The 11787-nt window shown below is 36.6% G+C and overlaps 1 protein-coding gene across 1 annotated transcript in view; it reads right to left on the reverse strand.

Annotated features, from left to right (window-relative positions):
* The window catches only part of LOC110403746 (serine-protein kinase ATM-like), a gene marked incomplete at its 5' end in the record, with an annotated part of 17098 nt that extends 5369 nt beyond the window's left edge, over positions 1-11729 (reverse strand). Inside the window, 12 exon segments of the mRNA XM_021407455.1 lie at positions 4-196; positions 1384-1555; positions 2558-2647; positions 2765-2890; positions 3626-3757; positions 5844-6069; positions 7046-7141; positions 7487-7681; positions 8233-8604; positions 9992-10155; positions 10528-10691; positions 11491-11729. Coding sequence (XP_021263130.1) covers positions 4-196; positions 1384-1555; positions 2558-2647; positions 2765-2890; positions 3626-3757; positions 5844-6069; positions 7046-7141; positions 7487-7681; positions 8233-8604; positions 9992-10155; positions 10528-10691; positions 11491-11729 — 2169 coding nt within the window.

An 11787-nucleotide genomic window follows, 5' to 3' on the forward strand; every position in this document is an offset into this window, starting at 1 on the left:
TGCAGATGCAATGGCTTAGCACTGTCGAAGACGCTGCCATCAGCGAGCATTAACAGCTTCCTTCGTATATCAGAGGCTCGGAAGCTCACTGTCTGAATTTGGACAGTAGTTGCACAAATACATAAGAATCTCAGAATTTCAAGGTGAAGGAAATCCTGTTTTGTCAACTGTTCTTCAGCTAATGGGCTCACAGCACCTGAAAATGAGATACGCACGTAAGAAATACCTCTCCAAGGTTAATAAAAAAAACTTTATAAAATTGTGACTTTTTAAAACTAATTTAAGTTCTCCGAATAGACAGAGTACTAGCAACCTTTAAGTTTTCTTTGTTACTGTGCAGATATTGCATCAGTAACTAGCTTCTTGAAAGTTTCCTACCTCTAAAAAGGCCCCCTCTAAATCAGAGGCTTTCAATTTTGTGTGCCCATACATGTGGCTGATTTTCCCATCAACATTACAGTGAATGTGGCAGAACCATCTGTAGCTGTGTATCGTGTTGGTAGCCGATATTTAGGACATATTTTAAACAACAGCCTCAAAACTTCCCTAACACTGAAATTATAACAACTGCCACTATATTAATGTCTGCATCCAAATCTGACTTATAACCTAAAAGAAATAGCTACAAATGTCATTTTCTGTAGAAAATGTAGAGCTCTTCCAGCTTTCTGCAAACCCAAGCTTTAGAACTATTTATTGAATGGCTGGAGAAGATATTTCTAAAGATACAATGGGGAAAACAGGCCAGCTCTTTGAGGCAGTTATGTAACATCATGATTTCCTTTGTCTCCAATAACAAAACAGAAAACATAGTTGTGATTAGAAACTAAGATATGCATAATTTTAATAAGAAATTAAAACAGAAAAGAACATCAGTGGGTCTTAACAGCAATGAACACCAGCCCTGAGGACGCACAAATTCATCCTCCTCCTTCTACAGGTCCAGAAGTGCAAGAAAGCTGACGCTGACAAGAATAACTGATCAGGATAAGGAGAAAAATGAAATAGGACTACTTTTTCAAGAAAATGAAGCACAATGTAATGACAGCGAGAGGTAGCACTTTCACTTTTCTTCCCTTCCAAAACATCTGTCTGACGCTGAACAAGTTAACCAGTTTCCTATGTTTTACTACTGATTAAAATATAAAATAAACTTCTCCTTTCCAGATGAGCTACAATACCTCATTAATATCTTTAAAACACTAATGAATTACAAAATAATTACTGTTTAGAAAGTATCTGGTTCAACTACTACCTGACTTAAAGTAGCACAATTTGATAACTTACTGTCCCTAAAGGAAAGAACAATTTGCCAAAACAAGGGTAGGGGTGAGGAGTTTCCTACAGTTTTTGCCAACTTTTTTGGACACAGAGTAAGCTTACCTGTTACATTTTGCATCTCACCAGATTCGTTTGTATCACTGATGTCTGTCACTGAATGATCATCAAATAAATGGTCAGATACCTGGTTATCTGTTTCCATTATACTCTCCTCAGGGTCATTCCCCACTAGGTCCACTTCTCCTAAATCACTTGGTTTTCCAGTAAATGTCATCTGACAAAAATATCACATTATTTTAAAGCTGGCTTTTAATGATATGACAAAGGCATAAACTGATGAAAGATAGTACAATTTCCCACTTAATTCAAACAGATGAAGAAAAAAAGGGATACAGTGAAGTGATGAATTTCACCAGTCGTGGTACGTCTGTCTTATAGCACGTGAACGGTTTGATTTGAACTATTCTCTTTGGGACACAAGCTTTCTGAGACAGAAGCTCATTTTTGAGCTTTAGATGGTACCAATGACACCCAGTATTTGAAAAACAATCCTCCAGAATACACACGAACTTCTCACCATACTTCATAATCACGCAGAAATGAAAGGAAGGCAGAGGATCTTTTTGAGGACACAGTAATTACTACTTCCTCTACTAGATGAAAATTAAAAGGAGATAAGATTCTCAGCTTCCCCCCACCTGAAAAACAAAGCATTTTTCCTACTTCAAACTGCCTACAGCACAACCTGACAAAAACAGAAGTTTCAAGAGCTGTACTAAATGCAGTGATGCACCACCCTATCACTTTTGTCAGTGAGAGTGAAAATTAAAAGATTTAATGTAAATATCTTTCATAAAAACACCTTTACAGTGTTTTTAAGGCACATAAATACATCAAACTATAAAATAAGAAGCTTTTAAAATTTGAACTTGCATTAAATTTCATGTGTTCCTGAAATTCTTTCTACAGCATAAAATCTGTATATCATACACTAATAGTATTAAAAAAATCCAAAAATAACATTTTGAATGTGAACTGGCATGCTAACCTTGATCAAATGTTATCCATCTGTTCTCATTTCTCCCCTATGCCTTCATTCAAAATATACAAATGCTAAATAGAAACGTTTTCAGTTAGAAATCTCCATAAAACCAGATGTATTTTAGTTTATTTTTTCAATTAGTATCTCATTTGCTTTGCCTCCAAATTACTACACCGCATAAGATATCCCTCTCATAGAAGAGCACACATTTAAAAACACGGAGAATGTACTTACCAGATTTGTGCAAATATCTAGAAGATCATTAACAAATTTTGATGTTAACAAACGCAGGAATAAATTAGACACCATCTTATTAGCACTGTTCTGTAAGAAAATAACATGTATGGGTTGGTTAATTGTTATTTCAAGTACCAGACGTGATATCCAACTATGTGATCTCATTAATGAAGAAAGAAGCACAGATTACATTATGAGCTTTACCTTGGTACAATTGCATAAGCACTTTGTACACTGCATTATCAAAGTTCTCAGTGAGCTGATCTGGGCGTCTTCATTTAGTTTTTTGGTTGAGTTAGAAATGCTTTCTCCAACGTAATGAATGAGGGACTAGTAAAAATACAACAGTTAAAATACAACAGTTAAACTCCTTTATATGTTGGCAGATATACAGCACACACATAGACACAAAGGACGTGATTCAGGATTTTCATGTATCATTCACGCAGCTTTGATACTTATCAGCATCAGCTGAGTATGGGAACATTTTTTGCTCTTTTCATTTTAAATTTGTTTCACTCATTCTGCTGCAGAAATGACAAAAAGATGGCACAAACCCGCCTGAAACACTGATACATTCAGCACAAAAGAAAAATACCTCTCCATAATGTAGATTTTTGGATTTTCATATTTGAGAAACCACCTCAGATAATAATAAAAACAATAATAATAGCTGCCTTCATATTGATGTAAACCATCAAGGGATCTTAAAAATATCCCTGCATAAAAAAAAAACTATAAATGAAATGATTATTTTTATCCTAAATAGTCCTTTGTCCGCATGACCACGATTATTTTACCTTTTTCAAGGGGATGATACAGAAAGGTATCAATACATAGAATTCTTTCCACTGTAAAACTGATATAGTGGTATATTAACAGAAGTTGGTTGACTACTCATTTTCAGCAGCAGTAGCATATTTAAACCTCTCTCAAAAGCTTTTTTTTTTAAGGAGAAATGAGGGGAAATATCGAAGTGTGTTGACATGAACAGAACTTTTAAAATGATTTCATATTTAATGGTTTATTTTACTTTAAGTTGCTCCCAAGCACATTGCTGCTTACCTTAGCTTTCTGGAACAACTCTGATTTACATGCGTCCTCTTCTGTAAATACACCAGTGTAGCAATAGCAGCCAAGAACACCAATCAAGATACTGACACATCGCACAAGGTGTTCTGCAGCATCAAGCTTAGACTAAATCAAATACACAGTATAAGTAGCAGTGGTTTAATACAAAACTTTTCCAGCAAAATGCAGAATTGTTTAGTCTCTTTTTAACACTTGCATACGTACTTCGTTTATAAATATTTCACCAGAGTTAACGAAGCTTTGCATACTAGTACTTTGCATCTTGCAGTTGCCTTAGCTCCATAGCAAGTCCTTTTGGCCCACCATGTTAATATTCTCTGCATGTCCCATGGCCCTTACGCTCCCCCCATTCACAACAGTTATAATTCTCCCACTCCTTTGTGTTCCATAATAATAATGCTTTCATTACTCACATGCTCTGCTTAGCTGTTTTACCTTTTGCTAGGACAACAATTGCCTAGTCAGGAACTGCAACACATTCCCACCACTGGCTCTTACTATCTTAGTAACTTTGTAAGTTGCTCCTTAGCACCTACCATGTCAACAAATAAATGTCACAGAGGGTTGTGTATGCGTGCAAGCCTAGTGGCAGAAATATTCTGTTGAACTCTTTTTACTTGACTAAATTATTTGAATCAAAGGAGGAGAAACAACAAACAAATATTTTTAATTTCTCCAGAAGGGAAACCTAAAAGAGAATTGCTACCACACTCCTGAAAAGCGGGTATCTAAAAAAGATGGGGAAATGCATGTGTAAACACCACTTTTACATATGCAAAGCCAAGAATAAGTTTTACAGTGTCCAACTGAGGTACTTTGTTTCCAGCCTCAGCACTGCCTCTTTTCATAGAATCATAGAATTAGCTAGGTTGGAAAAGACCTATAAGATCATCCAGTCCTACCACCAATAACCCCACTAGACCATGTCTCTCAACGCTATATCTAAATGTTTCTTGAACACCTCCAGGGATGGTGACTCAACCACCTCCCTGGGCAGCCCATTCCAGTGCCTGACCACTTTGTCTCACCAAATACTACAGGACCTTATCAGTGAGTTGCAAAGGCACAGCACCGTGTCAAAATCAAAGCTAGCTTGTGAAAGGAACTGGAAGTTTAAAAAGTTTGCTGCTTCTGTTTTCATCAACTTTTCATCACTATGTGTTGGTTCTTCCTCTACAAGTCCTGATTTTTCTGCAGAGGGGATATTCTTCTGTTTCAGGAAGAGGAAGCTACAAAATGGACTGGAGGATAACTCAGGTTCAAAAGGACCTCAGGAGGTCTCTCGTCCAGTCTCCTGCTCATAGCAGGTCAGAGCTGAGGCCAGAGCAGGCTGCTCAGGGCTTCACCCAGTCAGGGCTTGAAAAGTTCAAGGATGGAGACTACTCAACCTCTCTAGGCAAGTTGTGCCCTGCTTCACTGTTCTAATGCAGGTAACATTTTCCTTGTATCCAGCGTGAACTTCTTGTTTCAGTTTATGCCTGCAGTGCATCGCTGTGAAGAGTCTGCCTGTGTCTTCTAGGTAACGTCACAGACATTGGCAGGCTTCCCCAAAACCTGTTAAGTGCATCCAGAGCCAGCTCTGCTCCAGGCTGAACAAGCCCAGCTCCCTCTTTGTCTCCCCAAAGGTCAAGTGCCCTTGATCTCCTCAGCGGCCTCTACTGAAAGCACCAAGAGTCTGTCTTGTTCCAGGAGGCCCAAAACTGGATGTAGTATTCTGAACACAGTCTGAGGGCAGCAAATAGAGGAAGATAACCAGTTGCTTTGAGCACTGGCTGTGCCCTTGTTAATATAGCCTGTATGTGCAGCCTTCTATTCAAGTACACTTTTACACTGCTGTCTTTTTTTACAAAATCTATTTGAGACCTCTATGGCTCAGGCTATCTTGGCAGATAGGAACATTACAGGGGCACAGAAGCTGAAGCAAACTTTTTGAAACACTTTAAAAATCCAGCTAACAATGATGAATGTAGCAACTTTACACACACTTCCCCTACATACTTATTGAAACCATGGATATTTTGCCAATGATGTAAAGAAAAAAAATTCTCCATTTCATACTACTGAAAATAGCTTTAAAATCCTTGCAGTTCATTTTTAGCAGCAAAATGAGTCAAAATCTATATACTTTTCCTTGAAAACATATTGTTTGGGAGCACTACCATAAAGATTTTAACAGTAATTTCTATCTTACCTTAGGAGTATAGCTACGTAAAAGCTTTTCTGACATTGCTAAAAGACAGCACTCCAGTGTTTCCCTAAGATTTTGGTTGATGACAAATCTTGAACCAGTCACATTTTTATCTGCAACATTTACTGCAAAGTTAGTGAAAATATCCATTTCATCAAATGTTGTCTGCAGATAAAGCTCTTCAACACCCGAAAAACTGTTTTCTTCTTTCCCCTGTAAGTGCTGCACACTTGAAAAAGAGACATTGGTTTTACTTTAGCAGCCACTATATGACATACAAGCCTTTAAAGCTATTAATTAAACACAAGAAATAAACAAAAGCAAATAAAATATTTTAACTTCTTGCATTCCCTAACTCTACTTAATCTTTAATTTCTGAGATAACTTTCACTTTCATTTTATCTCTGTCTGAAGAAACTATATGGAAGAACTATGTCTGCACACACGTTGTAAGTTCTACTGCAGTTAACATACCAACATCTGTTTATGTTAAGATGGCTGAAGTCAACCTACTGTAAATAATTGCAACACGCATTCATAAAAACCCTGAAAACAACAGTTTTAAATTCTATATGTAAAAGTCTTCTATTTCATTACAAGTTACATACACTTTAATTTCATTAAGACAAAACTGGATACAGTCTAGGAACTGTAATCAATCAGTGAAAGATGTAACAGCCTTCACAAAATGACTCCAGGAAACTCAAGGAGCTTGTGACTGAGGCCACATACGTAGGCGGAGTGGCATGAGGACACATGGGAAGTAATCACCTAACCTTCACAGATTTTCTCTTCATGAAAATTCCTAAGATACATGCCTTCCTTTAGAACGGAAGGTTATATAAATTCATGCTTGTTAACATATTTTTATAAAGTTATAAATTATTTGAAAAAATATAATACTAATGAGTTAAAAATACCTAATGGAATTATGGGTAAAGAGCCAAATATTTAGCTGTATTGGCAAAGGGAGATGAGAAACTTTTCTTTGTAAGATATTTTGCTCAACACCTGAAACTTCAGCTTTGTTAGCAAGAGACTATTTCAGCATCTACTTACAGCATCTTAATAAATTCAAAAGCTTTATTATTTTTAATGCGGTATGAAAGATGTTGTGCAGAAAGATACAAATTACTCAAGGAAGTAATGCATTTTCATTGCCTCTGTTTGCTTAAGTATTTGCAGTAATTAATTTAAAAACATACCATTTCGCATCATTTTGGAAAAATGTCATGGCAGCTCTACTGTTCTTCATTGTAAGGCTTACAAGAATTTTTTGTAATGTAAGATGAGGGAAATCACTGAAAAAAAAAGAAAAAAGAAAATTATTTTGCATTTTCATCATTCAGACATGTTCTCGGGACTCCTGAAGAATGCACATGTTTGGGCACTAACCAGATTCACTGCATACCTTCAAAGAAGCTTAAGCTGTCTCTTAAAATTTCTAACACATACTTTGTGAATCTGCTCTGCTATGGACAGATGACTGTACTATGTCCCTGGAATGACATCCTCCAGTAAGCTTAAAAACCCCTTAAACTACTAAAGCATTACCTTCACACAATTCTGCAAATCCACTTTTTCCTGGGCACTCTTCTGCATTAGAAAGTGAATTTAAATATAGAAGTATGCCACAAAGGCTTTACCTGCAAAGCACAGGAGGCAACTCTGCACATTCTTCCATTTCTTCCTCCAAATAGCAAGAGAGTACCCATTTCATTATTGCCTCCTTTAACATAGAATCCAGATTTCTTTCACAGTTATTCTGTTCCATTCCTATATCCAAATTTTCTGGCACCGAATAGGCAGACATCACTAACGCTAAACAACATACTGCAGAACTGTAACAGAAAAAGAAGGTGGCATTTTGGAGGAAAAAAACCAAGATGGTATTTGTAGATTAGCACTCCAGAGCCAAGTCAGTATTTCTGCATGTCTGGGGAGCACCAAGTACACAAACAACTTAATAAGCATGCATACTAGAAAACTCCTTTATTAGAATCTGCATTTTTCAAAACTCATGTTTTCATGTTGCAGATATATTTGAAAGAGTGTTTCAGGACAACGATTTCAGAATCCAAATATATTTGGTCAAAAAGATACCTTTTAACTTTTAAAAAAAACAGTCACATCTCTTTCAATCAGATTTCATATTTTTAGGCAGATTTAATATTTGAAGATGCTTGACTCCCTCTTCCACTTCTGCTTTTAGATTTATGCATGTATTTACGTCAGTTTCAAATGCTTCAAACACAAATGTAGACAGTTCTTAACAACAAATGCAGCCACAATAACAAGAACGATAATAATACTTTGAATAATGGAGCAATTTTGGTTGTATAGTAAAAAGCAATGTGAATCAGACACAAAATATTATTGCTTCCCATTTTACCTTGAAGGCTTGCATGCAGATCCTGAAAATATCTTCCAGAGTTCTTTATCTGTCACAACAAGGTTCCCTTGAATCATAGCTCCAAGTAATCCAAAGCTCTCTGTTTCAATTTGCTGAAAACTTATACTACGAATAGTAAGAGACCAAATTTTTGACCATGTCCTCTGGAGCTCTAACTTGTGGGTGCTCTTCAAATCAGTTTTCTGGTTTTGGCACAAAGCTACCTCTGTAAGACATTTCAGCACATACGGAGTCCTTTCCCCTCGTCGCTGATGAGGCAGCAGCTGGTGAAGGATATTGAGGAGCGGAGGTAGCTCACAGTTAGGAAAACTCATGGGATACTTTGACAGCAGTTGAGCTGTAATCTGTAACCTTGGAAACACAACGTGAAGCATATAGTATGAAACATGTAAATTTGCATCTTCAAAAGTAAATGAACAATGTATTCTTTGATCGTCATTCCACATTTACATTTTCCAGCATTCAGCTGATTTGTTTATTATCAAAGGTTAAAGATTCAGCAGTTCTACCGCTTTTACTTCTAATGTCTGTCTGTCTAGCCTTACTATCACTAAAAATTTCTTACAAGCTGACTTCAACGGTTTCTGACTATGAGGTAAGAACATTTCAGACAAGAATATTACTTTTGCCCTTCTGCTGGACTTGTCTGTTATACACTCTGATCCAGGAAGTGACTGTAGGGGTGAAACTACATAAAAACGACACCCATACAGGTAAGAAAAATAAAATGCATCAAATGAACAAAATCTTAAGCTGGAATGGTAAGTTTTGGAAGAGTCTTGCTCACAGCAGTGAATGCAGCTCTACAGTACTCAACAGTATTTCTTGAACACTGCTACCTCTCTACTTAGAATGGCGTGCTAACTTTCAGTCAGATCCTGAACAGTCACTTTGTCACAACACTGAGCAATAAACGCATACCCAGCACCTCAGCTCAGAGCCCACTTCACACGCAGCTACACTGTTTAGTATCTTGCACAGCAATTTCCAAGAAAAGCCAAAAAGACAGGGAAGAACAGTAATAGCAAAACCATTCAGTGTAATCTATCGAATACAAAAAATAAACTTTCTTGAGCTTAGGACTACAGTTGGAAAGTTCTGGAAAAACCTAGCCACTGTCTTTTAACAACCTCTTGACTCCCTCCTATGCTCTCTGCTACAGATTCCTTCTCCCATGGCAGCCAGTGGAAGAAGATGTGAACTTCCACCTCCATTTCAGAAGCCCCTCATGTCAATCAGAATTCCCCTTTACTGGGGCCCAAGCTAAGATGTCAGGCATTGCACTCTAAGGGCTTTTAGGCAAGATATTAAGGTAAACTGTATAAACTAGTTCAGAATAGCTAAACTGTTCATGGTTGCCTTTCTATGACACAGTCAGTTTAAGGCAGTAAATCTCAACTTCATTCCCTAATCCTCATGGGCTGTATGACACATACAACATTTACATGGAGACTGGCACAAAAGACAGGTAAAAAAATAAGAGGCAATAATACGCTATACGTTGTAATGCAATTTAACAGACCTCATTATTTAGTTTTAGGAAACCAAAGATACTAAGTTTCTAAAGTGAGATTGCCAAAACTGCTACTCACAGCTTCCCAAATGCTGTGAGAATCTAAGCTTACTGTAACCACAGCATGTGCAGACAACTAATCTAAAAGTACAGCGTACTCAGGAAAACAATGTAATTTACTCAGATATCTGTAGCAGTATTTATTTCACGTGAAGATGTTATTACCAAGGTACGACATGAAAATCCTCCTGTGATCCCTGCAGGTTGTCCCGAATTACCTCCCAGCCAAGCTCAATCCTCCTGCGCTTGCTTGGTTCTGCGTCACCACTGGACTGTGTAATGGTGTACGGCTGGCTGATTTCCAGAACTGTGGTATCCTCCGTAAATACCTTTGTGAAGAGAAATTAAGAAGTACACAAATCAAAAAAGGTATTTACAGGAAAACTGAAGTGTCAAATTAAATCAGTCCATTTTTTATCATGTTTGAAGACTCCTAAGAGGCAATAAATAGTATTATTTATTGTTGTTTACTAGATCTGAACTTATGCTTACATTCTAACAAGCAACACTAGCAAAATCTAGCGTAATTTAGGAATTCAAACACATATAAATTACACAAAGGCTGAAAACTAACACACCAAAAGGTACTAATATTTCAATAAATGATTTTGAGGAAATGTTAATAGTTACATTACTTTAAAAAGCAAAATTTACGACCTAAGTATATACATCAAATGCATATTCAGTTAAAAATACGTTACCTGATGACAAATATCAGCCATTAGCTCAATCAAACTTTCCTTTACAGCAACAGAACGTGAGCCTGAAGAATACTTTCCTCTACTACCTATGGCATGTATTTCATTCACCAGCAGATCAAACAGGTTATATAAGATACTTTGCCACTTTGCTGAGTTATATGCACCTGTACATGCAAAAACAATGACAAGATAACAACATATGTACCACCCACTTGATACAATATATAAGCCTATCTACACAATACAAAATACAGCCAAAATCCGAGTAGAGCATACAAACTTTGCCAACAAATGCAGGCCTGCAGAATAACCCTTATAATGGGGAATGAAGTAAAAAAAAGTGAAAGGAAGTTAAAAGATAATTTAATCACCATATAAAGCAATAAACACAGAGAAGAATTTTGAAATACACAATTATTTACCAAACTGAAAAGACTAAAACTATATGCAACGCATACGTTCTGAGTAACTATAAATTCTTTGCTATTTGTAGTCAGAAATAACCACCTTCTAAAAAAAACGTTGTTGTCATTGAAATAGGCCGTGATGGGCAAACACAAATTACTGGGTGATGTTCTCTGACCAGTATTATACACTAAGTCAGACTTATTCAAACTCTAGTAGTCAATTCCTAACAGTCACGAGCATATCAGAATGCAAATGGCAATCTAAACTCAACCTAAGCTAATATCCTCCTTATCCAAAGACTTTCAATAATTATGATAACCTGTGGGTAAGAACAATCAAAACTTTACAGGACTTAATACAATTAATATCCTCTTTGTGTATGCAGTTCGAAAACTCATTTTCAGTGTAAAACTACAGTATAAAGCTACGGTCATTTCCATTAATGTTTGCAAGACTTGGTAACAGAATTCAGAAAATTAGCACTACAATTCAAACAATCCCATGCAATGCTAGGAAAAAAAAAAACAAAAACAAACAGAGAGTTTTTAATTGTACCTCTTTCCTGAGACTTTGCACCCCTTGGATGATGAATATGAACTTGGAGAAGAAATAACTCAATTATTGATTCCTTCAAGGAATCTTTTGGCCTATATTGAGTCCATATATAAAGCACTGTCGGCAAAATTTCTTCCCCAATTTTACAAATCTGTTTGCGACAGTTTACAGCAAATGTATTAAAGAAGATATTCATTGCTGCAATAATATGATCCAGACCTGTAGTACTTCTCTCCTGCCTGCAATACAAACCAAACATTCAAACTTCAGAAGAAATAGTCACATTTCCTTTCACAA

The sequence above is a fragment of the Numida meleagris genome, chromosome 1 (assembly GCF_002078875.1).
Source record: "Numida meleagris isolate 19003 breed g44 Domestic line chromosome 1, NumMel1.0, whole genome shotgun sequence".
In the NCBI taxonomy this organism is placed as follows: domain Eukaryota; kingdom Metazoa; phylum Chordata; class Aves; order Galliformes; family Numididae; genus Numida; species Numida meleagris.